This window comes from Protobothrops mucrosquamatus, unplaced genomic scaffold (assembly GCF_001527695.2).
Source record: "Protobothrops mucrosquamatus isolate PMUCROS unplaced genomic scaffold, P.Mucros_1.0 scaffold336, whole genome shotgun sequence".
Lineage (NCBI taxonomy): Eukaryota > Metazoa > Chordata > Lepidosauria > Squamata > Viperidae > Protobothrops > Protobothrops mucrosquamatus.
In genome coordinates, this window is record NW_015386674.1 from 335,451 (window position 1) to 362,997 (window position 27,547).

Sequence of the window (27,547 nt, forward strand, 5' to 3'; positions counted from 1 at the left end):
AGGAGGCGTGGCTCTTGGAAGACGGGCTCCTGCAGCGGCGCAGCCATGGGCGAGATGGGCCCTGGCGAGCGGTGCGGAGCGCTTCTCACTTGGGTAAGCCGCCGATGGGGCGCGGGGAGGAGGTGGGCGCTGCTTTCGCCGCATCCTCGCGCCGTCTCTCGCTTCCTCGCTCGCGCGACGCTTTCCTCCCGCGCCGGAGCCGCCGCCTTTGCAAGTGTTTCAACAGGTGTCCTTTTCCGGGGCTGCCCCGCACCCAGCTTTTGCCCCTGGAGCTGCCCCGGGAGGAGAAGGTGGCGGTGGCCATCCTAACCGTCCCATTCCGAGAGCACCTGCTGTTTGCACCCTTGTATCTGCGGCAGTTTTCCTGCTCCCAGTTCGCAGTTCCTGGCCTGCTTGGGTCGTAAATGCGGAGAGGGAAATAATCCGTGTCGGTCGGGGCGGGCTTCTTAAATCCACCTGTTTTGGAGACCTCAAAACGAGCGTGCGTGACGAGGGAGCAATGCTGGCTTGGGCGTGCAGAAGCGTGTATAATATAGACCTCCTGCCGCAGAAGTCTCAACCTTCCCGTGGACTTCTCAACACCTCTTGAAAGGTCTCACGATGCCACTAGTCTTCGCGTACGCATCGATCGCGCTCTTTTGTAGCCTCTGCTTGGCTCAGCGGGACGTTTTGTAGTCACTTTTCCTCGCTCTGTGGTTAGTTGGTTTTGCTCTTTGCCCACCTTTTTTAAATGGAGCTTTTGGCTCTTTCGGGATTCCTAGTTTTATGTCCCACCTGCTTTTCTGTGAGGACGATGGATAGCAAGGGTCTGTTAAAAGCCAACAGTAATATACGTGCAGCTAAACTATGTATAAGCTCTGTATAATACAAAAGATATCTACTTAAACCTGCTTAAATAATTAAGGTCAGATCTAGTTGAATTGAACTCCTGGTGAGACACACCTGTGTATTTTTCTTAACTATATTGTACGGAAGTGCTTTGCCATTGCTTCCTTTTCGGGATGTATTTTTTAACTGGCCTGTAGCATTCCTTAGTTATGAGTCTAGAAAAGATTGGCCAGATACTGCCACCTACTGAGACTCGCATAATAAAGCCTTAAATAACATGTCATGGGGTCAGGTTACCAGGTGGATCCATGTTCTGTTAAAGAGCTGATGTCTGAGATTACTGGAGGAAGCCTTGTTGGCTGTACTATGACCTGCAGACTGTCACCTGGTATTAACAGGCTTCAGTGACGGGCTTTGTTTGTATTGATGCCCAGGCACTGTACTGTCCCCATGTATTCAGAGTCCAACTGTGATGTGGTTTATTCCTGTTAAAATCTTAAGTTACAAATTTTTAATAGTTTATCAAAATATAAAATATAGAAATAGAAAAATGAGAATAATGGGAAAAGGGGAAAGGAGAAAGGAAAGAGGAAAATGTCTTTAAGATAAAAGGGAAAAGAAAAAGGAAAGTCTTGACTCTTTTTGGGACAATAGAATAAAGTAATAACATACAACTTCAGCCTTTTACTTTTACATAATATATACTAGCCATTTCTACAACAACAAACCTATCTAATCAGCAAAACTCAAAATCAAAGTTTCCTTTTTTCTCTCCTCAAGCACAAAGTCCAAAAGTGGTTTCCAAATAGAGCAGCGATTCTCAACCTTTTCTTTACCACGGACCCCCTCTAAATGCTTTTTGTGGCCACGCACCCCCAAGATTTAAGATATATCTCATATCATTTCTTGAAGCCTTCACAAATCCCCCGTGACGACTTCATAGCCCCCCAAGGGGTCTGTGGGCCACAGGTTGAGAACCACTGAAATACAGTATTCCTATTCTGTCTTTTTTCCCTCAGGCTTGCTTTGGTTTGATATTGTAGAAGATTACAATTACGTTTGTTCTAAACCAGGGCTTTTCAACCAGTGGTACGCATACTACCTGTGGTACATTGGCACGTGGCAGATGGTACACGGCCTTGCCCAGCCCAGGGTTGCGGGGGAAGGAACAAACCAAAGTGGCGCAGCACAGGACTTGCCATGACCGAGTCTTCAGGAGCTGCAGGGCTGCTTGGGGCGAGGCAAAGACCCCAGGATCGGCACTTTCGGCACACCAGGAAGAGAAAGGAGGAGGAGGAGGGTGGACACAGGAAGGGATATAAAAGGTGGCAGTTTGGGCGGGAAAGGGAGAGAGAAAAAAAGACGCAGCCTTGGGAGGAGGAGGAAGAATCAGCTGGAGCTGCAGGGAAAAGGAGAAGGAGGAGGGGCAAGAGAAGAGAGGACACAAAACAGGCTGGGGGAGGGGATGCTGCGAGTGGCATGAGAGTCCACGTTACCTGCGCTACGCCATCCAGACCCCAGCCTGGTTTCGACAGGCAGCCGCGCGGTCTTCTCACCGCATGGAGCGGCCTGGCGAGGCACACTGGCGACATGCCAAACCTGCTGTGTGTGCACAGAGGCAGAGGCGAGTGCATGCGCCTGGTGCCTGTCGTCCTGGGTGAAAGGGAAGCGCTGAGAATGCAGTCAGCCTGCATGGCAAAACAGTCACCCGGGATGACATGCACCAGGCGCATGCACTGGCCTCTGCCTCTGTGCGCACACAGGCAGGTTCGGCATGTCGCTGGTTTGCCTCGCCAGGCCGCTCCATGCGGTGAGAAGACTGCGCAGCTGCCTATCGAAACCAGGCTGGGGTCTGGGCGGCGTAGCGCAGGTAACATGGACTCTCATGTTGCTCGCAGCGTCCCCTCCCCCGGAGTCCGTGGGTGTATGAAAAGGGCGAGGGCCATTTGCTGATATCCTTCAGTGGATGTCTGTTTTTCTCCCTCCCTCATTACAAATATCTTCCTGCCACTCTGCTCTTAACACTGTGCGGCTCTTGTCCCTTACAAGCCATGGCCACTGGCAGCACAGCCACCAGCCACATTGACAGCCTGTTCCCCTCCTTGTCCCTTCCTGGGCACGGAGGGAGGGAGGGAGGGAGGGAGGGAGGGAGGGAGGGAGGATGGATGGATGGATGGATGGATGGAAGGAAGGAAGGAAGGAAGGAAGGAAGGAAGGCCTAGCCTCTCCACGTGGTGAGGAGAGCGCGCCCCTGCCTTCTGAAATTGGGGGCTGGGCGGTGTGGCGCAGGTAACGTGGACTCTCATGTCGCGGCCCTTCCCAGCTGCATTTCTTACCTGTTTTTCGCTGCCACCTGTGTGCATGCCTGGCCTGTTTTTTGTCCTCTCCTCTCTCGCCCCTCCTCCTCCTCTTCCCTTTCCTCTTCCCAAGTCTACGTCCTTTTTCTCTCTCTCCCTCTCCCGCCCAAACTGCCACCTTTTATATCCCTTCCTGTCTCGCCCCCCTCCTCCTCCTTTCTCTGCTGGAAGTGTCGATCCTGGGGTCTTTGCCTCGCCCCAAGCAGCTCTGCAGCTCCTGAAGACTCGGTCACGGCAAGTCCTGTGCTGCGCCGCTTTGGCTCGTTCCCTCCTCGCCTACCCTGGGCTGGGCTGGGCAGGGCTGCGTACCACCTGCCACGTGCCAATGTACCTCAGTGGTACACGTACCACCGGTTGAAAAACCCTAATATAGGGAACACACACACACCTTTCAGTAAGAGGCTAACTTCTAAGGGAATGAGGACAAGCAGATAAATTATACTAAGTGACAAGACAACACACTAATAACCCTTCATTAACTCCTGTAAAGGGCAGAGGAAATGCCTTTGACGGGCAGGAGGAATAGCCACTACCAAGGCAATGGTCAAATAAAAGGGCTTGAGGGCTGGCCGAAAGATTAACCGGAATAAACATGAATAAACTGACAGCAAACAGCACTCCTTACTAGCACTGATGGTGTTACCTAGTTAGGGTAATAAAATGTCTGCAAGAAAACAAGCAAGTTCAGAGAGAGCACCAAGGACCCTTCATGAATAAATATCTCAGACAAAGTTCCTCTCTAGTTCACAAGAAAATAAAGGAAGGGAGAAAGCCATTTAGACTTGCAAGGTTACCGCTTTATGAGAAAAATAGTACTAACCTACATGGCTTTTGGTTTTCTAGTCTGATCTGTCTTGAAGTGCTGACATTCCTTAATTTTTCTGGATATAATACTGTATAGCCAAATTTTGTTTGAGCACTCTCACATGCTTATTGGAATCCCTCCAAACAACTAAGCAAGAAGCTTCTGGACTGGTTTGGTTTCAAACTGGGTTACTCACTGCTCTTTCTATGTCCAAAGCCAGATTCCTTAGATTGCTTTGTTCTTTGTTTGGTCACTTATTCTGTGTACTGTTTTTCTCCTATCAGGTCTTGTCAGGCGTAGTTCTGTTGTAATAACAGAATTCCCGGAGTTGTCAAATGCATTGTCTGTCTAGCAGTGCAAGGCAGTATTATTCTTACAACTTGGAGGCGTTGTTGTTAGGGGAGCTTAATACAACCAAAAATCCTACTATAAATATATCCTATTATAAATATTTATGCCTGAAGTTTCCAAAATATGTATTTGGAAGAGGGAGGAGATTCTCTGGTATGTATGGCTACTGTTAGAAGAGCCACTGGAAGCCATGGTAAAGATAACTTTTGCCCATCTTAGACTGTTAAGTGCCAACTATAGTCCTTCCTTGTGGCAGTTCTGGTGACAGTGATTTGTGCCATTATCATGACATGTTTGGATTGCTGTAATATGATGCATGTCTAGTCACCTTTGAAGACAATCCAGAATTAAAATTGTACCAAATATATCAGCCATGTTGTTAGGTGAACTCATGTTGCATATTTTGGTTGCTATACTGTTTACTACAGTATTAGGTTTCCGAGGCCAATTAAATGTGCTTCTTTAGCTTATAAAACCTGACCTGGTGCAGCACCAGAGTATCTTAGGAGTTGTCTTCTAAAATGTCTTTTCTGTCTGTTTCCAGGAAAAAAAGGAATTGTGTAGTAGAATCATCCTTAAGTAGAAAAAAATATATACTTTTATTAGAATCCACTGTGGTGATCACTTGTTTTACCAGCAGGCAGCAAGAGAGATATTCCCTTGGTGAGGTGAGGCCATTATGGTCCTGAAGGTGTTTCTTCTCCGTCTCCTCCACATCCCACCCCTGGAAGTTCACCTGGCCATCTTATTATCTGCCTTTCGTAAAATGGTTATTTGGTTTAGGCAGGGTTTAATTTGTGATTGTTACTTGTGATTTTTCATTAGGATGGATTTTAGTAGTGACACTGGGCACATGCTTTTCTGCTTTGATTGTTTTTTCTGATTTTATTAATTTTTTTTTTACAAAAAATGATTTTTATTTTATAGCATTCATCTTTATAAACCACCCAGACACTTGAATCTTGAAATGGAGTGATACACAAATGAATGCATAAATTAAAAAAAATATTCATTTAAGAACTTGATACGATTTCTGGCCCTTAAGAATAATATGAAACAGTCATTTCTTAAATTGGATTACTCAGTCTTCTGCCCTTTTGTTGTATATAGATAGTCCTCACTTAACAACCCTAATTGGGACTGGAATTTCCATTGCTAAGCAACATGGACATTAGGAAAAACATCATCATGTGACCACACAGTTTAACAACAGCAGTCAGGGTTGCAATTGTCACACCAAGATGCTGCATGTGCTTCAGCTCTCCCACCTGTATATCTACCCCTCATCTCTGTCTCTTGGTCACCCTGCACTCTGACCCTCCTGCTTTTGACGAGATACACCCAGCCTGGCACTTCACAAGGTAGCTGCTGGCCTTGCAAGACCTTCCCAAGGGGGGCAGGGGCACTAGAGGGCAGAGGGGTCAAAAGGGCAGAGGTGGAAGGGAGATAGGTGGGTGGAGAGAGTTGAAGCATAAATTGGGGGGGAGAGCTTCCAACTGCCTGAATTTTGATCATGTAACCATGGGGACTCTTTAATGGCCATAACTCTGAAGACTGGTCATAAATACTGTTTGTTCATTGTCATTGTAACTTCAAACAATTGCTGAATGAATGTTCATTAGCAAGAGCTGTACTAAAATTTATCTAAGCTGCTTTTTACCTTGACTTTTGATTTCCTGCTGGCTTTCCCATTGACTGGGCCAAGGGCTAGTACATGCGCAGCTCAACTTGTGCAAGTGGCAGGCACGCAGATGTGCACGCAGCTCTACTTGCAGTTGAGCTGCATGTGCATGTGCATGCACACTGTCCCACTGCTTGCATGGCCCGGTTCCCCCCTTCCCTCCCCCAGCCGGGCCACCAAGCTGCAAAGATTGGGGAACCCTGGTGTAAACTATTAATTTCAGCTAACAAATTTAGTTATCCTATCCCTAAACCTAAGGGGACCTCATGGAGTCTGATGTCAAAGGCTAAAACTGTAAAACCTACAGGGCATTAGAGAATGCCATTTGGTCTAGTGGTTAAGGCACCAGGCTAGAATCCAGGAGATTGTGAATTCTGGTCCTTCCTTAATTGCCTTTGAGCCAATTACTCTTTTTCAGCCTATGATGACAAAGGCTTGATGACAAACCAGTTGTCAATTTTTATGGCAAGCAATGGATCAACATTCAATTGATCTGAAAAAACAGAGCTCTGGATTCGTGGGAAAACATTATGAGGGGGGAAAAAGGACTTCAGTGAAATAATTTTGTTGATACATTACACCTTATAATGCCATATAAATCTTATCCATTTCATTTTTAATACAGTATGCGAAATAATTGGAAAATGTAACCCGTATGAGCAAAGCAGTCTTGAGGTCATCCATAATTTTTAAAAGTGGGAAGGAGCCCTGAAAGCAAAATGTGTAAGAAACACTATTATAGTCTAAATAAGATGAACCATTTAGAAAGTGGGAATATATAAACATGGCACGCTGGGATGTGGGAATACTTGCCTTTTGCTCATTGCATATGGGATACTATTGTCTTGCTACCCATTGATCTATAGCACGGGTGTCAAACATGATTATGTCATGTGACGTATTGTGACGTTTTTTGCCTTTGTGAAGCCGGGGTGGGCGTGGCCTTACGTGACGCATCCGGCCTGCAGGCGCCAGTTTGACACCCCTGATTTATAGGCATAGATTTTAAGATCTGTGATTTGAGAAAGGGTAAAGATTTTATATTGGTCTTAAGCAGATCATTGGTTTTAAGTACATCTATGTCTTTGTAGCAGTTTTCTCCAACCAGAATATTTTTGCTGTATGGACATCAGTTCTCATAATTCTCAACAGCAGTCCTGGGCTGGGAATTCCTGGCACTGAAGTATACAAATCTGGAAAGCACCCAGATGGGGAAAGGATACTGCATACAATTTTAGTTGATCAAAAATAACATTCTGTGTAATAACAGAGTTCTTACACTTTGTATCTCCTTATAAAATGGAAATTATAAGAAAGTGATAAAATATTTTCTATAATCACCATATCTAATAGAACCATGCTGGGTCACCTAATGATGTTGTATAATCCAAGGGTATGGTTTCTGTTTCAGAATAGACTATCCCTTTTCTAAATAGAGGAAATTGCCTTTTGTCTGTACTTAACAAGTGACTTTATTTTTTCCAGATGCAAACTTTCCATGTTCCATCACCATGTATCAAGATGGAGGATTTGACTAGTGGGGTCACAATTGCCCAGGTGCTACACAAGATGTGAGTTTCATGAAGAACCTAGTGGAAGATGGAAGTTTCTTAAAGCGATTCTCACAAAACCAAATGATGGGGAAGTCTAGCAGAAAACCCTCAACTATCCCCTCAAAGTCTATTCTCTGTTCCTATGTCTTGCAAACTGCCAACCTGAAAGCACTCAGTGAGCGTTCTGAATGCCAATATCAAAATACTTTATTTTGATTATTGACTAGCCTTAAGAAACATAAATAGGTAAAGGTTTCCCTGTCCAGTCATGTCCGACTCTAGGGGGCAGTGCTCATCTCCATTTCTTACCCAAGGGAGCCAACATTGTCCAAAAACACTGCTGTGGTCATGTGGCCTGCATGACTAAATGCTGAAGTGCATAGTGTATATAATATAGAAATAAAATATGATAAAAGATAAATAAAAATGAAATAAAAAGATAAAATGAACATGGCTAGTAAGGTATAACTTTCTTAATAAACATAAATCACTTTAAACCCTGAGATTATTAACTCATTCCAGTGAAAAAAGAAACCTTTGTAAATATAGCTAGAAATAGACAAAACTGGATTAACAGATTATTTACTAAATGTGTAAACAATAACAGATTTGTTGCTAAATATGGAGCAAGTCAAACTTCATAGTCAAATCTTATTGGTTAAACAAACTTTGATTATTTAAGAATACATCTCTCTGGTCAAGTAAAAGATAATTGTGATTAAAAAGAGACAGTGTAAGCTAATGAACGTGTGATAAATGATTCAGCTATCTTAGAATTGATAATGAAGCCTCTGGACTATTGTTTTACTCGTCCTGTTTTAGAGCGTCAAAGATGTTTATTATCTGTAATGTTCTGGAATCTTCCTTTGAGAACCACAGTTTGCAGGGCATTATAGCATAAGAGAGTCATCGTTCTTTGGAATGCTGGTATGATTATCAGATACAAATACCTAGGAAATTATGACTTATAATTTGGTTGCGACATATCAAATTCAGTATTTTTTGTCTGAGGTTTTTCCCAGCCAAGTCACACCCCATTATTTGTATGTGAGAAGTCATAATAATGCAGCTTCCAACCCATTTTTCTATATTGAGATAAAAGAGTATCTAAGATATTTGCGACTAAGTCTCCAAAAAAATTAAACACTTTCAATACATTTTTCCTTTTGTACAATTTATAGCTGGACATTTTACTGCTAGGTTAGATCAGATCAGACATATAGCCTGCAGCTTGGGAAACAAAAGTTCCCATGGTAATTATCTTCTTTATCATGGTGGGATAATGAGAAAAAATATTTTGTTTTTGGGATGAAAGACAGGGAGAACATACATCTGAGTAACTACTATAAAACTGGTCATCTGGATTTTCTATTCTGGATTACTGAATGTTGTGATCTGCTGTAAAGAGCTTACTTCCTGTCCCATATAAATACAAATAAAGACTTTGCATTTTTCCTTCCCAGAGACCCATCTTGGTTCAATGAAACATGGCTCCTACGAATTAAAGATGACAGTGGTGACAATTGGAGACTGAAGGTATATATTGTAATTCAGTGAATTGATGTCCCCAAAGCATTTTGTCGCAGATAGTCTTCTTTGGTGCTTGTATTTCTAACTGTTTTGATAGACTACTTCTCAGTATTTGGTACATTCTGCCATTTTTGAACATGACTAATAAGGAGATTTAACATGAATATATAATAGGGAAATTATCCATTACTCGATCCTGGCTTTGTCTTGCTGTGTTATATCTCTGTGGTAAAACAAATGTCAAGTTAGCATTGTTAAGCCAAACACAAAGAGCCAAGTGCATATAATTTGGATTGTTAAAGTCTAATGTCTTTAAATGCTCATAGAGAAATGGGAAGGGGTGAAGTAGAGCTTTTGAAGAAAAGAAAACATTTATTTGGAGATCATTAAATGGCAATGAGGTGTCCAGAAATGAGTTGATTGCATGATGATGCAATATAGCTTCAGCTTTATAGAAAGTGGAGAAGAGGAAGAAATGCACTGGGGCCAGAAGACTGAAAGATACTATAGAAAGTTCATAACATGATGACATCATGATGACAGGAGAACTTTGCTGTCCAAATAGAATCAGCTGTTTGGCTTGAAAATGAATGTGGCATTTAGTAGTAAGCCATCTTCACCAAGCAGTGGCAATTGACCTGGCTTGTATCATGCTTTCTTGCCCACTAAATCATCACAACTCTTCTTGCTATCAAGGTAGCATTGAAGCTTGCTAAGTAGCATGATTGCTCTTCCTATCTCATTACTGGGAATATTGGATTTCAATTTGGTGGCTTCTTGAAGATAGCTGAAAACAGGAAGACTTGGGCAAGTCTACACATATCTTTGCCATTTTTCTTACCCAGGTGAGCAACCTGAAAAAGATCCTGCAAAGTGTGGTTGAATACTCCCAGGATGTGAGTATATTCTATAGGCTGAGTTTGCTGATAGAGTGGCAATATAATTGTTAATATTACTGAGATATTAAATAAGCAAGGGTATGAAGACTCTCAGGTTATCCATTTCACACACATTAAAGTCAGCATTAAAAAGTATGGGTTTCTAGCTTCCGTCTGCATCCCTTGTTTTGTATCCGTAGATTTTGTCGCTTAGCACTACTTCAGATATGTTGAATATAATGTTTCATTTTCTATGTATATACAGGTTGGTTGGTTGGTTTCCCACTTCCTACTCTGTTGAGACTCAGAATGGGCTTTAGCTAGTGAGAACTTGGTTCAAATTTGATCTAGAGAGTTTATAGATAAATGAAAGTGGGAAGGTTTGAGGAACAGATCACATATGTCAGTCTGAGTTGTTGTTTGTCATACTTATTGGGCAAGTGGCTTTTTAAAAACAACAACAACAATGCTCTTAAAATCTAACTTTCCAACTTCTGCATACATTGCCCCTACCTTCAGTTCTTTTTGACAAGGATTGTGTTTCCACCAGGTAAGCCAAGTTAAATAGATAGTAATAGCTGGAATGCTAGAATGCCCATGGGCAGCTAGGAGGTATTTTTTTTACTGCTCTCTACATATCCCCTAAGGTGCTGGGCCACCAAGTCCCAGAGCAGCTGTTGCCTGATGTAGCCTTGGTTGGAGAACTGTCGGATTCGGCTGAGCTTGGGAAATTACTACAGCTGATACTAGGCTGTGCCATCAGCTGTGAGAAGAAGCAAGGTATGTGTGTGCAATTTGATAGTACAGAGGGGGGAGATGATAAGGCTGCATAGACATTTATGCCAGGAGAACATCTTAGCAGTGAGTACTTTAAATATTGGTATGGAGAGGCTAGCAAGCAGCTGTCCAAAATGTGGTGTTGCTTTCCTATTTACAGTAAATTCTTAACTTGCTTGGAATTTCATTAGCACTAAGTTTAGAAGTTATAGAATCTGCTGATCCCACTTCCCTCCTCTTCTTTTAGTTTTCCTTTTCCCTTTCTTCCCCCTTTGATTCCATAGGGATGTCACTTGCTTAAAATTGAGGCAAACTCTTTGTGCTAACATCTGATATTCTGCCCTACCCACTTTCTAGCCCTATTCTCTAATGTAATGCTGACCAACTATCATAGCATCACGATTCAAATAAAAGGGTAGTCTGGGGAGTTGAGTAAAGAAAGGAAAGAACAAATTCAGTCTTAATTTGAGCTATTAATTTAATATATTTGTAGATTACATCCAGCAAATCATGACCTTGGAAGAATCGGTTCAGCATGTTGTTATGACAGCTATTCAGGAGGTAAGTGTGGTTTTGGACTGCCATCTGGCATGAAAATAATTCAGTCTGGAACTGGAAGCCTTCTTTTGACTGCCCTTCTTTCACAAACTACAATCACACTACTTCCCAACCAACGGCTTCACAGTAGTTTTAATTATAATGAATAGTGCCCAGATGCCAAAATAATTTTGGTCTTCTCCAGGATGACCTTACAAAGTCTCTTAGTTAATTTATGTCTGTTGAAAAATAATGTGTCTATGTACTGTATATGTAATTAGATTCTACACTGATATTCTTTTCTCTTGCAGCTGTTGACCAAAGATTCATCAGACGCATTAAGTTCAGAGACATATGGGAACTTCGACAGTCAGGTATCCCAATGAATTATATAACTGGTCAAACTAATGCGTATTACTTATTCAGGAATGGAGAGCTCTGCCTTTTTCTGTCTGATGAGGAAGAGGAGGCAAAACATGCATTGGATTGAGTTACTTGAGTGTGTTTATGATCATGTAGTTCTTCCCTGATTCATTCCTTTGCCTTGATTTACAGTCCCGAAAGTATTACTTCCTCAGTGATGACCTAGAGGAGACAGATGACATGCGCCAACATTGTCATGACTTGGAGCATCAGGTGGGTTCCTTTTGGAGACCAGGTATATTATAGATAAAACTTACTTTTCTACTTTTGCTTTCCAGATATAATTCCAAAATATGTGTCAAGTGCTTACAGTGAGGTGCCATTGATCTTCTGTAAGTTCACTAGTTCTCAGTCTGAGGGAAAATCTCAATGGCTTGCAGGGTATGCTAATTTAGCAGACCTTGTCCATACTTGGTGCATTGTGGGAATGATTACTGGTGGCTTGGGAAAGTTTTGATTAATATATCCCTAAACGTGACTTTTGGCACCTCCTCTGCTCTGGGGACTTGAGTAATTGGTTCTGCCTTGGAGAAAGTAAACTGTCTCTCCTGCCAAGCCCCAGTGCGATCCTACACTTTGGGTTGAGGTGCAAACGTTTTGTTAATCGTGTGGCTTGCTAAGCTGCATGGAACCAACTGGGTGTGGCTGCAGTGTGGTGTATCCCTCCTCCTACCCTTCCTCTCAGTGCTCAGCTGTTCTCTTTCTCCACTCTTTGTATAGAGAGCAAATCCAGCGTGGAAGTTTTGAGGCTACCCTGAGTCTGATAACTTTGTCAGGTGACCTGTAACCCAGGTTTGTTACTGTGTAACTGAATTCATACATCACAAACCGTAATTTGTTTAACAAGCCCATTGTGACCTGGTTCATTCAAAAAGCCAATCCATAGATCATGGTAAGAGCCATGGTAGTGCAGTGCTTAGAATGCTGTATTGCAGGCTGACTCTGCCTACAGCCAGGAGTTCGATCCTGATCGGTTCAAAGTTGACTCAGCTTTCCATCCTTCCAAGGTTGATAAAATGAGGACCCAGATTGTTGGGGGCAATAGGCTGACGTTGTAAACCGCTTAGACCACGGGTGTCAAACTTGCCGCGTCACGTGACATGTCGTGACGTATCGCGACTTTTTTTGCATTGCCGGAACTGGGGTGGGCATGGCCTCCGTATGATGCAACCGGCCTGCGGGCTGGCAGTTTGATACCCCTGACTTAGAAAGTGCTGCAAGGCACTATGAAACGGTATATAAGTCTAAGTGCTGTTGCAAGTGATTGGGTTTATAAAAACAAACTATGTTATAGCCCAGTGCAGTCTATGACCACAATCTGTACCTCTTGCACACATAAGTTCATCTTCTATAGAACTACACTGTAACACTTGCTGTAATTGAGAAGTTATTTGGATTATGCAGTAATGGAGTATAGTAATGGGTGGTGAGGGATCTGATAAAAGGTAGGTTGATCTCTGTCCCTTAAACCCCCTCCCACTTTACTCCTCCAAGGTGCTAAAGTGCCCCTGGGGATGCAGTCCCTTTCCAGACGGTAAGTGCCCTCCCCGTTCCCCAAGCTCTTGCTTATGATAATTGAAATGCTTATCCAACACCAAAGCCCCATGCCTGGTGGGCCTGCCTAACCTCCTTGCATGAGCATGTACAATGCTGACCATTGTTAACAGCTGCTTGAGAGTGCTTGGGGTTGGCTTGGGAGGCATACAGAGTCGGGTGTGTGGCAGAGTAGATGCTTCTGACCTCATAACAATTTAGTTTTGAGCACACAAATTATTTCTTTAAGCTTCAAACTTGCCTCTAAAGATTCTCGACATACTTAAGTTGAGGGGAAGTAACGATTGCAGCTCTTCAGTCGGTAGTATTTCATCGTTGCAAAAGCCAACGATTGTTGTCACAACCTTTAGCAAGATTTCACTAGATCTGAAGGAGAAAATGGCCCTTCTTGCTTGCCTTGTACTATCGCTTAGAAGCTAGAAGTTCTAGCGTGAATAATAGAAGTCTACCCAGAAGGAGGTGCAAGAGGAACTGTGTTCTTTTTGGGTATGGGGTAGGAGGTCTTGTGCATAGCACAGTTGTCATTTGGTCTTGTTTTATTACCAGCTGCAGACTTTCCTAGTGCACACAATCCAAGAATGCAGAAGCAAGTAACTATCTATAGCTTCATGAATGGGTGTGACTAAGGAGAAGTTTGGCTTTTCCATTTTTGAGCCTGGGCAGAGAGGCAACAGCAAACCTCGCCCGCCTCTTTGTTTTCTAGTGCACTTATAGGAAGAGCTTAAAGAGCTCAGATTTTGAGGGCTGTTAAGTCCCCGTGCGGTTTACCTGTAAACCCTGATGGCCGCAGGATTAGACCCTTGAGGCCTCGTTGTTCCATGTTGGTTGGCACTTGCTCTCTTCTCCCCCTCTAGATCACCATTTTAATGGAGGAAAAAAACTTACTGGCGCTGGAGAACAAGACCCTTCGTGAGCAAAAATGCTCTCTGGAGTCAGATGCTGCCGGACTCACTGGCAAGAAGTTGCTTTTGCTTCAGTCACAGATAGAACAGCTGCAAGAGGAGAACTTCCGGTAGGGCAGGTACTTGTGGGGAGGGGGAGTTGGTACTCTCTGCTAAATCGCTAGGGGCCCAGGAAACTGGGTTTGTTTAACTAAGTCTCTTTGGGCCAGGCTGGAAAACGGTAGAGATGATTTTCGGGTTCGCTGTGAAGATCTGGGGAAGGAGGTGCAGGAGCTGCAACGCCGTAATGAGGAGCTGACTAGCCTGGCAGAGGAAGCACAATCCCTCAAAGACGAAATGGATGTCCTTCGGTGAGTCTTTTGATACCTTGGCTATAAGGCAGCAAAATGTTATTTCTGTAGGTGTATTTGCGAGTGGTCTGGGAAACAAGCCATGATGCACTGGGATAGGTCAAACCTGCACGTGTGTATTGAGTGCTACATATTTCTAAGATGTTCTGATTTTGGAAAATAAGACAGCTTGCTCATTTAAAAGGCATTTAGGAATTGTGTAAGAAGTATATTGCAAACAAGAATCCAGATGATTTGTGACCTATATGTGCCCACGCACTGAAAAGGACACTTGAAGCTCTGGAATGTAGTAGTTTGGATTAGCTGTAACTTGAAATTTAAGGAATTGCATATGGGAATATGGAATAAGCTTCTTTTATAGAATCCAGCTTGGGCTGACCTGCTAATGTATTTCTGTCAGCATTTGTTGTGGCTGTATACATTTCTCGACTCCCTTCTCCCATGTTTGAATTTTAACTCAGCACAAAGTATGCCTTAAGATGCCTGTTGCAAATGTTGTGTTCCAAATTGTAGAAGCCAGCTTTGTTTTTTAAGCTTTTGGGCTTTTCCTTTAATTCTAAAAATACAGCATACAAACTGGTTTGTCAGAGATTGTATATAAATACATTATTGTTAAATATAGAATCCTGCTGACTTTTGATCCCGTCACACTTTGATTCCTATGCCTAGAATGCATCGTTTGGGTGCCCTTTCAGCTTTAAGGCTAAATTGGTGGCCAGAACATAGAAGCATTAGGATTAATACGAATGGGACACTTGTTTCTTACTGTTATTGTTTCAGTCAGTGGTACATACTGACCTTGTGCAGCAATATCATTGCTTTACACTGATGCTTCCAATAGCCAAGAGAGTTACTTTTCTAGATAAAAAGCAGGCAGTTAGATGAGAACTGGAACTGATTTGATGTTAAAATATGTGGGAAATGTTACACTGCCATTTTTGCTTGTTACAGCCATTCATCAGACAGGGTGGGACGGCTGGAAACCATGGTAGATTCTTACAAAAAGAAGCTGGAAGACCTGGGGGACCTACGTCGGCAGGTCCGCCTGCTAGAAGAGCGAAACACAGTTTATATGCAGCGCACCTGTGAGCTGGAGGAAGAGCTGAGGCGGGCCAATGCTGTGCGTGCCCAACTAGAAGCTCATAAAAGACAGGTACGGTGGAAGAAGGTCCTGTTTGATCAGCTGGAAGCCTTGAGCTGATAAGGCCAGCAAGCTGCTATGGCAGGGCTGCTGAGAAGTAGAAATGTTTTGCGGAAAAGTCATTTGATTAGAAGTAAACAGATTACTGTATCTGTGCTATGGCTTAACTGTAGCTTTGTTATTACGGCTTTGGAGACAGAACAGTTGTCACAACTGCAGCTTTACGGTCAGTGTAAATTTTGGCATATGAAAGCGTTTAACGTAGACATACCTTTGATTGGAAGCAACGGGCTGATATCTGCAAAATGGGAAAGAAAGAAGAGGAAGCAGAAGAGACTGTTGATAAAGTCTCCAGGCAGATCTCCATTTTTTTTTTCTCCTGCTCAGGTGCAAGAGCTCCACAGCAAACATGGAGAGGAAGCCTTGAAGGCAGAGAAATGGCAGTTTGAATACAAAAATTTGAAGGAGAAGTTTGAGGCGCTGGTAAAAGAAAAGGAGGTAATGCAGAATTGGTATTCGGGTTGGGTATTCCTCCCCTTGGCAGGGGGGGTTAAGGGTAAAGAAATCTGGAGGGAAGAGGTGCCTTGGCATGCTGGCCTTGTGTACTGCTTCAGGAAATAATTAATGGGCTAATGTTTGAAGTAGTTTGTGAGGGAAGTGATGTTAAGAGTATTTCCACAGAGACTGATTGAAGAGCGGGAGGCCCTTCGGGAGGCTAATGAGGAATTGCGATGTGCTCAAGTGCAGCAGAAATTCCTACACCAAGCAGGTGAGTTGGGAAAAAAAACTTCCCCTGCTTGTTCTCTCAGAGGCTTCCCTGTATTACTTCAGGAGGGAAGCAGAGCTGATCTCTTGAACAGTTGAGTAAGATGACCAACATAGTCATCTAAACTTAAATAAATCTTTTCCCAACTTGCATTTCCTCCTCCTTGCCCATTCTGAGAAATATTATCTCCTACATTAGAGCATTCTTAGTGTGGCTATACCATATAACTGCACCAATATAGATGTAGTATATGGTGGTCAAGTGTAAAAGGTTGAAACTTTACTTGATAATTGACAGTCCCCCTCCCCAATACCCCCTTTTTAAAATAATAATAATAATTTTTGTTCCCTACCTTATTGCAGATGCTATATTGGAAGACATTTCTTCTCCAATGGATAATTTAGCAGCTGAAATCATGCCAGCAGAATTAAAGTAAAATGCTGTTTTTTGATTATGCAAAATGTATATATATAAGATATCTTTTGATGGTGATGGTTTTAATAATTATTATCAATAAGGATAATACTAAAATAAACTTTACTACTTTGGGGACCTTTTCTTTGAAATAAGGGTAAATGCCTCCGGATCCTAGTGAGGTTTAACCTTAATTCATTATAATTGTCTCCTTCCATCAGCCAAAGAGGTACATTACTGTTGCTAGAAGATCCACACTAGGAAGCATGCCAGATGAATTGATTTTATTCTTCCTGGTGCAGAGAATGAAGAGCAGATGCTCTCTAGGTTGCTAGTACAGGTAGTCCTTGTATAGCGGCCACAGTTGAAACCAGCAACTTTGTTGTTAAGGGAAACAATCACTAAGTGAAATCTCAATTAGGCTTATGATCCTATTTCGGCTTTCCTTTGCTTTACAGACCTGTGAAGGTTGAAGCACTGGTGGTAAAATTACTTTTTCATCATAGATGTAAATGACCCCTAAACAAGGCAGTCACTAAGTGAGGACTACTTGTTGATCCCAACGATGTCATTAATTCCTTGGTCATCATTCATGGCCATCTGTCACAGGGTGAATTTTTGCTAATTCCTCATGCGTTTAGATGCATTTTAGAAACAGTCATCTATTTTGTTTTCTGCTATCATCGGGTCATAAAGAGCTGAAAGCAGGTGAATCCCTGAAAACAATAATCTGGAATAAAAAGGTTGAATGAGGATTGTACTGAAACATATTTTTTCCCCCCATGGCCCAGAATTCCAGATAAATCTGGTCTTCCTTCTTCAGTAATCCTGAAATTGGCTTTCTTGTACCCAGGGAGACCATTGTACGGCTACAGCACGAGAATAAGATGTTATGTGCTCAGGAGGTGTCATACCGGCAAGAACAGGCTGAATTGCAAGGACTTCTGGAAGAATCCAACCGCACTAAAAACCAGTTAGAGGCCCAACAAAGGTATGCAGGAGAGCTGAAAAGTTTCTCATTTCCTGCAAGGAAATCTAGTTTTTCTTATTTAATCCTCGGCAGAGATTGAAGAAATTGCCACACTTTATTATTGAAACAGAAGCCAGCATGCCATGTATTGGTTTGTATTGGGTACGCTAAGCGTTTCAAATTGGCACTTTTAACATAGTGTTTGATGTTACTTTGTTCCGGTTAGTGTTTTGAAGCTCATTGATGTTGGCCTATTATTTCAATCCTGTGGAGCAACATTTTAGCTTTTATATTTAAATAAGGGGTGGGGGGGTCTTAAGCTCAAGTACCCTGTGCCTGATGCCGTATGAAGATAACGTTAGAGAATTACCTTATGCTGCTTACATTTTTAAATAGCAATGGTGATTTTCTCTGTTTGCATTGGAGTCACTCAGAAATGGAAAATAGCCTTGGCTATTTGTTCCTTTGATTCACCCCGCTCCCATCCATATACAACAAGCTCAAAAATAATATGCAGCTGGGAATTACAGAGAATTGTAAGGTCTTATAGTTCAAGATTTCAAAAGATTTCTTCTAAGCACTGGAGCAGTGCTTTGTAACTTAAGAATATGAATGTTTATGATTGCAGACTAGGCTGTAGAGCAGTGTTTCTCAACCTTGACAATTTTAAGGCATGTGGACTTCAACTCCCAGAATTCCACAGCCAGCATTGCTGGGTGTGGAATTCTGGGAGTTGAAGTCCACATGCCTTAAAATTGTCAAGGTTGAGAAACACTGCTGTAGAGAAACCCCTATAGTCCTTAGTTGCACAGGGCTGCCTTTGGTAGTTTTCTGCAGCTGGGAGAGGCCTTGGTAAGATCTTAGTAGTGTAACAGTCATAAATCATGGAAGTTTGAAAGCCCCACTATTTTATGACAGTAAATTCGTCCTGCAATGAAAAGGGGCTTGGGCAATCTTCTGGTTGCACAAAACTGCCATTTTGAAGATTGGAAAATGGATGGAGTTCTTTTTCAGGTGTAATGTTTAACCAGTTATAGGATAATTTGGGGTTCAATGGATCGATTCACACATTGTAACAAATCTTCCCATGATTTGTTTGGTTTTGGCACGCTACGTTGTACAAAGTGATTTATTCAGTACGGTATGGTTAAGTGAGCCATGGCTTTGCATAACGTGTGAAGATTTAGTGTGAATTTCATAAAAAGCTATCTTGCTCTTGGAAATGTAGTAGTAGATGTACCTGCTTAGAAGTAAGGCCCGATGTATGCAAGAAGGCTTCTTTCTGGGAAAGTGAGCAACAGAACCAAAAACCTAAAATGAAAAAAGTGAAGATACTTTTGAACAATCTGTTTTTACATTACTGGGCTTTTGTCAGTGGAGGTATCTTGATTTCTCTGTCTAGGCTGAGCCAGCAACAGATCTCTCAGCTTAAGGCACAAGTGGAGGACCTCCAGCGTACCCTCCAAGAACAAGGAAGCAAAGCAGAAGATGTGAGTTTCTCTGAAAATGGGTTTAGAACATCTTAAGTGGGCCTTGCAGAAGGCTGTGAAATAAAAGTTTCATAGGAGCTGATATTCCATCCACTCCCTGCCTCAGTGCAGAGTTCCTTACAAAAAAGCAGTAATGGGATTGGTATCCCCCACCTACCAGCTGTATAGAGCTGTATTAAAAAGAAGTGTGTCCCATACTCCACCATTTAATTCTGAGTTGAATTTTGAATATAAGTTTGGGACAGTTGTATATTTCCTGTTTTTCTCTACCAGTTGCTTCAGAACAAATGGAAATCTAAACCTTACAATTGTGGGTGTTTTTCATGTGGATGGCAGAGAGTTTCTTTCCCCCCCCTCCCTGATTTTGAAGTGGGCATGTTGGACAAAGAGTGCTATTTAGCTAGAATGATACTTGCCTGAATATTGTGTTGCTATTCTTAATGTCCTTTTCCCATGTCTTGTCTTGAACTTCAGCATTAATCCTTAGGCTGATCTCTGTTTTTCTCCTGGGTCCCCACATACCCAATCCACTTTACTAATAGCCCTCTCTTTCTCCCCTCTTGACTTGCTGACTGTCCTGCCTAGGCCATTGTAAGTACTTGCATATCCTGCATTGCTCTCATAATCTGTGTTTCATTCCTAAAATGCACTGTTGTTTTTCTTCTGCCAGAGTTTGTTTTTTGTGCTTTAACAAAGGACAGTTATGTGGGTTTCCATACCAAGCACTTATATAAGGTCTGCTTAGAAATATTAGTGGCTTCATGTTTGGAATGGGATTAGGAAGACATTTGGCTTCTTTGCTCCTTACACATCTTTGAACTCAGCCCAGTCTTATTACACAGTCATGGCACTATGTAGAATGAAAGGAGACTCCAATAAGTGCTAGCTTGGGCTTCCAAGAGAAAGACAGAATCTAAATGTGCTGATCAATAAATATAAATTAGTTATTCCAGTTTACATACTGATGATCTAAGGTACCAATATATTACTGTATGTATTATAAGATATCTCTGAGGAGCTGCAATTTCCCTTACCCAGTCAGTAACTGTTTCAGATACATACAGGATTCTGTGTTGAACAACAGACCATATTTGCTCAGTTACATTACAAATTCTATCTGTCGGTTTCTGTACTGCCTCTTAAGAGGATTTGGTGTCTACGGAACTGAATGCAACTCTCCAGCTTCATCTTCATAATACATTTGAATTCAGGAGCATCCCAATCTATCTATTTTAGTTTGTGATCACAAATCTGTACTTAAATCTAATCTTGCCAACATCCAGTCAAGGTGAAGCTTTCAAAGCCAGTGTGTATATATATATATATAACAGGTTTCCAGGACTTTGTGCTGAATGTACATAGGTTTTAATGTTTGGTGCCATATATACCAAGCATAGCAGTACTCCTTCTAATGGGCAATGAGAAAATGTTAGATTGTTCCAGTCTGCTTTCTCAGCACGAACACAATTCTGAGCACTCATTTCCTTTTTTCTCCTTTAGTCTTCCCTGTTGCAGAAGAAACTGGAAGAGCACCTGTAAGTGATTCCATTCAGTATTTTAAGATAGGGTTGGGGAAAAAACTCTATGAATATAAAGCCTAAGAGACTTCCTACAGTACATATTTATCAGCCTGTTAAAGCCTCTAGCAGTACTGTTTGAATCTTACTGGTTGTAATGCACTTCCAAACCACAGCCTTTGACCTTCTGGCTGTTATCCTCAAAAACAGTTGTGTAACACATTCCGATTTGTCTCATCTTCTGTCCAGAGAGAAATTGCACGAGGCTCATGCAGAGCTTCAGAAGAAGAAGGAATGCCTTGATGAGCTGGAACCCAAAGCAGACACCAGCAGCAGTAAGTGATTGGAATTTGCTCCTATTGCTTTAGATCAGGGGTCTTCAAACGTGGCCCTTTTATGACTTGTGGACTTCAACTCCCAGAATTCCTCAGCCAGCATGCCTGGCTGAGGAATTCTGGGAGTTGAAGTCCACAAGTCATAAAAGGTTTGAAGACCCCTGCTTTAGATGCATAACAGATTGGCCTAGTCCAGGGGTAGGCAACCTCAGTCCAGGGGTAGGCATAGCTGACTCGGGAATTCTGGGAGTTGAAGTCCATGAGTCATAAAAGAGCCGAGGTTGCCTACCCCTAGACTAGTCTTTCTTGACCACGGAATGAGAAGAGGTGCTCTGTAACCAGGATGAAATTCTCAGTTGAGATACCCAGAAGTTCCTGAGATTTGGAACAAAATTTCTTTCTTCCCTACCTCCCCACAAACTTCCAAACTGCATACTAGAGAATAGATAACCAGGTCTCTCTCTTTTCCAACAGCTGCCAAGAAAATTGATGAACTTCAGCAGACATTGAAGAAAAAGGATGAAGATATGAGAGCTATGGAGGAGCGGTATAAACGCTACATGGATAAAGCCTGCACAGTAAGCAAGGTCTTTGTACTTGCACTGCTACATATGAACGCAACAAAGATGATTAGGGGACTGGAGGCTAAAGCATATAAGGAAAGGCTGCTGGAATTGGGCATGTCTAGTTTAATGAAGAGAAGGACGAGGGGGGACATGATAGCAGTGTTCCAATCTCTCAGGGGTTGCCACAAAGAAGAGGGAGTCAAGCAATTCTCTAAAGCAGCTGAAGCCAAGACAAGAAGCAACGGATGGAAATTAATCAAGGAGAGAAGCAACCTAGAACTAAGGAGAAACTTCCTGACAGTTAGAACAATTAACCAGTGGAACAACCTGCCCTCCAGAAGCGGTGAATGTTCCAACACTGGAAGTTTTTAAGAAGAGACTGGACAGCCATTTGTCCGAAATGGTATAGGGTTTCCTGCCTGAGCAGGGGGTTGGACTAGATGACCTTCAAGGTCCCAACTTTACTATTATTATTATTATTATTAACGCAATAGAGACTGTGTTTATTACATCTCGTGGATTTGCTGGCTTCATCTGTATTGCTGAAGCAAGATGTATTTCAGCCAAGATTTGTTGAGGTCATAAGAGGCTGTCTTTTAGTTAAGCAAATTAGTTATGACTTGCCTAACTAATTTTTGATTTGTTTATCTTCTGTTTCTTTTGTAATTATCTTATTGGTATCTCCAGGGTCCTAAGAGCAATAAAGCACCATTTACTCTGTAGGGTTTCTTGAAGGCACTTGAGAGTTTTTCTCTCTTTTACCTGTGTGCATTTTTCTGAGGAGGAAATGAAATATTTCCATTTGGCTTCTACTCATTAAAGAGTTGGGAGAACTATATGATTGCTAGGGATAGTGAGAAAATGCAGTAGGGTGCTCTATTTTCAGGCTGTTCTGATCTTGCACATACATGAGTTAGAAAAAAACTTGGACAAATAATAGTATATGTCAGGATTCTAAATTCAGGCATAATAGTATGATCGATCAAAATAAACTACTAATCATGATTTAGCACATATGTAAACCAGACCAATAACTTTGTGAATATGCTGTTTGGTAATGAGGGTAATTCATATCAAGAATATTGTTTCTGAGCTTTTCTAGTATCTACTAGTCCACATTCTCAGAGGCTTAGTTATGCGGCAGCGGCTTCACTTCTTCTACAGGTCATCAAGAAGCTAGACCCCAAGCAACAGCCTCACGTAGTTCCTTTGGAGATTCAGGCACTGAAGAACCAACTGCAAGAAAAAGATAAGAAAATAAGTCACCTTGAGGTGAGGTCCTCTTCCTTTGTTAAGGACAGGGTAAGCAACTTTCCCATGGCTAAGGGGCCCATTTAAATATTTTTGGATGGGTGGTTTGATGGATGATATGAAATTAATGGGACTAGGATGTATTGAGATTGTTTCCTAGATTTGAGAAAAAGTTAGGCTGTAATCTTTAATTTTTTCAAGCTACATCATACTTACTTATACATAGAAAAGACTTGAGGGTTTGTGCCTTCTGGCCTCAGGTTGCCAGCCCTGATTAAGGACAATAATTGCAGCCTTCCTTATGCATTGGCTAGATTCATATTTTCCACTAAATGTTAATATTTTTTTAGGCTTGACCTAGTGTGGCATGTGAACAAATAAACTGTGATTTACTGAGTACACCAATCTCATGTTTTATATTACATGGAAAGAGAATCTTGTTCAGAGAACTACATCAGGTTGCATATTTAAATTACCTGAATATTTTAGAAATTGCATGGTTTTTTCCCCCTGGCCTCCTGGGGTAATTTACAGTAATAATTACCCATACATGTTGTAATCGTGGACAGTATAATAGTTGAACTTTCCATACATGAGGTTGTTTTGTCCATCCCATTTGACTCCCTCTGGGCATGTGTATAGCACATAGTGATTGCTTTTTGCCCTGTTAACTTCCCAGTCTCACTTCCCTGAAGCAGGGAGCCTAATAAGACTAATGAAATTAGCAAAGGTCTATTGCAGATGCCTTACCAGGTTGTTAATTCTTTCACATCTGCGTGACTTGCCTCTCTATCTTCTTTACACCTCATGAAATTGTTTTTTCTTGCAAGCTTCTTCTTCTTTAATTGGCAGACTAGGAATCTGCAGCAAAACTGAAGGAATGTCCTTTTTATCTCACCCGTTGTTTAAGTTGGTCTTAAAATACCAGCTACAGTTATGTCTTAGTATAGCAACAAATTAGTATATATGACTATGTACTAAGGGCTTCTTCTTTAGAAACTAGTTGGACCAGGCCAAACAGTACTGTCTGGAATGATTAAGCAGTTCTGATGAAGACTTTTTAAAATGCAAGCAAGGATCTGACAAAAACTTTGCTAACATTCTATTAGTAAATCGGGGGCTTTATGTTTTTGCGGTGAATGTTCATTTTCTCAAATTTAATTCTGCTCAAGAATAAATGTAGGTTGATCAGAGTTTTTGATCTATGGGATTTTTGGAAAGCATCCTGAACAGCCTTCTGAGGCAATCTTCAGTCACAAATGTTGGGACTGCCCCCCCCTTGTGATCAGCAGCGCATGTAGAGCGTATAATCCCTTCTCAGTCTGCTTTGCTGATTCTTTTGTTTTTTCTCAGTTTCTCATGGTATTTTTCTCCTCCCCATCCTGCCATTTTTGGAGGGTCGCTTTGCTTTATAGCCATCCTCCTGTTGCCTTGGTATAGTCTTTCCAAATCACCTTCAGCATTTTTGTGACATCGAGGAATCGTTTTTTCTTTCCTTTTCTCCCCTTCCTGAATTGGATTGTAGAGTATTGTGAAAGAAAACAAATACTGAAACTAAAGGGCCAAAGTTATGCTTTAAAGCAGGGTTTTTCAATTTCCTTTGAAACCCTAGGCTTCTGCAAAAATCTGAGGGTTCCATGAGACACTAAGGGCAAAAAGTAGTTCATCTGGATGCAGTCAATTTTTTATCATTTTCCTTTTGATCAGAGATTTGGGCAATTATTTTTTAACTGATTAAAGAATAAGCTTGAAACCCCTGCTCTGAAGGGAGTCTTCTTAAAATTGAAGATCTAATGGAACTGAATCCCTCTTAAAGAGGAGAAGCATGTATGTGCCCTTCATCTCATCATCCTTGGTTACCTCAGAGAGTTAAAGAGTTTCTATCTGTTTAGGGCAGACTGTTTGGGAAAGTATTTCATAACGTTTGAAGGATTTATTTTTTTTAAGCTTATCTGTAATGTTCCCAGCTGCCCTGACATTCTTTGGTACTGAAGGGATTGTATTCTCATTTTCTCATTGTATTAGTCTGATTTTGAGAAGACAAAATCTCAGCAGGAGCAAGAAGAAAAACTCATCATCACTGCCTGGTATAACATGGTGAGTTTGACCTGGGTTTGAGAAACAGCAAGAACCTGAATTATATCTAGTAGCCACAAAACTGTCACCACACAGAAGGAGTTTATCCTGGATATAGATGCAGGCTCACATTTCCATACATAGAGGCAGGTCATCGATACCCAGTTTACTATCCCAGAATTTTTAATTATCTTCTGGCCAATCAGAGTTTGCTCTTGATAAAAATATAAAAGAAGCAGGGCTTTTTTTTTTCTCATAGAACGCCCAGAATGGAGTTCCGGCACCTTTTTTGGATGGAACCTTGCAGGGTAGGCAAGGCAGGTTGTATGACGTGTGTGAGTTCCGGCACCCTTTTTTTTTTTTTTAGAAAAACACTGAAAAGAAGAGAGTCTTTCCATGCTGTGGGGGCATGCACGACATTATTAACTTGAAAGAGAACAATACATTTAGTAAGATCCAGAGTTTTCCTAACCTCTTGACATTTCTAATAATCTAAATTCTGTGCTGAATAGTGAAAAAAGAAGGAGCAAAAAGATGGCAGTGTTAGTTTGCTGGCAACAAGCAATTCTGAGAGAGAAGAATCTTAAAATCAATGGGAGTTTCTGCGATTCTCCATTGTGGGGATTTGAGCTTATGTGAAAAATAAATTTGTTTTTCCTAGTATTTAACATAGATTTAACCGTGCCAATTGAACACTTAATATTTTATTGGCCCTTCTGCAGTGTAAGGGTCTTAGACATTGTTAGATGCTGATTCAGGTCTAGCTTTCAGCATCACTGAATATTATTAAATACCTGGGCTGTTTGACATAATTACATTTTCTTCAGTTCAAAAGAATATTAGAGAATGGTTATCCAGGTGTCTGACAACGCAAGTCGATTCCTTTCCCCTGTCACAGGGCCTAACGCTGCACCAACGGGCTACAGAAAAGCGATCGTCTAATCCTCCAACAGTCCAATCGTTCTTGGCCCAGCAAAGATTGGCCACCAATAATCGTCGGGGTCACCTGAGCCGAACTCAGCCCTTGTTGCTTTGATACAGATGAGTCGCCTTTACGGATTGTGATCTGGAAAAGCTGTTTAGTGCATGTGTGCTTTGAGTTTATCCAAAAGGAGCTCTTAATCTGTGCAGTGGTGTCTGTTTGGGAATTCCAGCCTCCGTCCATATTGCTGAGAGTAATTTTCTGCTGTTCCAAGAGTCCTTCTTCCCTGAGCTTTTGCCTCTAAAACCAGACGAATGTGGCCTGGGGCAGCCAAGGATTGACTTTTCTCCAGCAAATATAAACTCAACCTGACTTTCTTTTTACGACACACTGCTGGGAGCTGTTGTAAAACAAGTCCCCTAGAGAAGTGCTCTTCACCACTACTTGGTCACCACCTCCTCTTGCATTTTACATGATGTGTGTGCTGTGTTAAAAGTTAAAAGTTTATTTCATGCTACAGGGAGGATATTTTAAATTTCTGGTAGATCGGCTCTCTTTTGCTACAGTGAGAATGCAGGCTCTCTCTGCCCGTCTTGAGAATTGAATGTACAAGGGTGAGGTAATAGCTCTGAATGTGGACTTTTGACTAGGGCTCGAATCCTGTGACAACTCGTAGCAGCTCCGACAGCTTCCCCTTCCATTGTGGCAGCACCTAAAGCTCACCAGACCTAGCTTTGCTTAATGGTTACCTTCCAAGAAGGGATTAGCGCAGAAAAAAACACAAGTTGAATCTCCATAAACACTACCTAGATACAGACTTAAAGAAAAGGGAGCTTGCAGTCCTGCCCATGGACCATTTGAGTGTATTCCTATAACTATACTGTTTTCACAGCAATATTTAAAGTCTGGTGCTTTTATTTAACAAAAAAAAGGGTACTCTGTTTTATTCTGTTAGTATGCCTTGTCTAATTTTGGATCACCCTTCCATCCTGGAAGTTGTAAGAAGCTGTTTCCTTTTAAAATTTGTTCTTTAAAGTGTGTTTTTATTTTTTAGTAAATATAGTTTTACTGCTGTAAATTATACATTTTGTAAAGCAATTTGTTCATCTGGGCAGGTCTCTGCCTCTTTATTTTTCTATTGGACAGAAACCTGGCATGCAATGTTGAGGGAGGGTGACAGAATATGTCTGTAGAATCTTTTCATTACAAATAAAGGTTCTAAAATGTATTTTGTCATATTATTTCTCTAGTAATGTGATGTCCCAAAGGCTAACTTCCTATACTATGCCTTAGGAATTATTTTAAAATTAAACCTTTGTCTTCCTATGTAAAATAAACAAATGGTATATATTCCTTTGGTCTGGTCTTTGGGGGGAGGGGAATCTGAATTTTAGGATCTAAGGTCATATATGATCATCAGATAAATTCCAAGATAGAACCTTTTTTTGTTTTTATTGCCATTCACACAACCATTATTATTGCCACATAGTCATTAGTAATTTTTTTTGTTCTGAGCATGTTATTTTCAACTGAGAAGCAACAAGAAATATCTCTTAAAGAATTTCATGAACTA

The 27,547-nt window shown here is 41.6% G+C and overlaps 1 protein-coding gene across 1 annotated transcript; it reads left to right on the forward strand.

Moving 5' to 3' along the window:
* HOOK2 (hook microtubule tethering protein 2) lies at positions 1–27,299 on the forward strand. The gene is made up of 22 exons (XM_015815323.1): positions 1–93; positions 7,508–7,593; positions 9,039–9,111; positions 9,951–10,001; positions 10,631–10,763; positions 11,254–11,321; positions 11,609–11,671; positions 11,853–11,933; positions 14,129–14,286; positions 14,386–14,526; positions 15,478–15,679; positions 16,055–16,165; positions 16,349–16,436; positions 16,796–16,865; positions 17,701–17,838; positions 19,220–19,307; positions 20,808–20,842; positions 21,074–21,159; positions 21,634–21,737; positions 22,890–22,997; positions 25,002–25,073; positions 25,951–27,299. Exons 1-22 carry the CDS (start codon positions 46–48, stop codon positions 26,086–26,088), a joined length of 2,142 nt encoding a protein of 713 aa, XP_015670809.1. The 5' UTR covers positions 1–45; the 3' UTR covers positions 26,089–27,299.
* Positions 27,300–27,547: the final 248 nt, after the last annotated feature.

What these genes read in the sequence shown, in the direction of transcription:
- HOOK2 (XM_015815323.1), top strand. Translation starts at nt 46, where the DNA reads ATGGGCGAGATGGGCCCTGGCGAGCGGTGCGGAGCGCTTCTCACTTGG. An exon ending in GCGGAGCGCTTCTCACTTGG is followed by an intron (nt 94 to 7,507) that starts GTAAGCCGCCGA and finishes TATTTTTTCCAG; the next exon opens with ATGCAAACTTTCCATGTTCC. An exon ending in TTATGACAGCTATTCAGGAG is followed by an intron (nt 11,322 to 11,608) that starts GTAAGTGTGGTT and finishes TTTCTCTTGCAG; the next exon opens with CTGTTGACCAAAGATTCATC.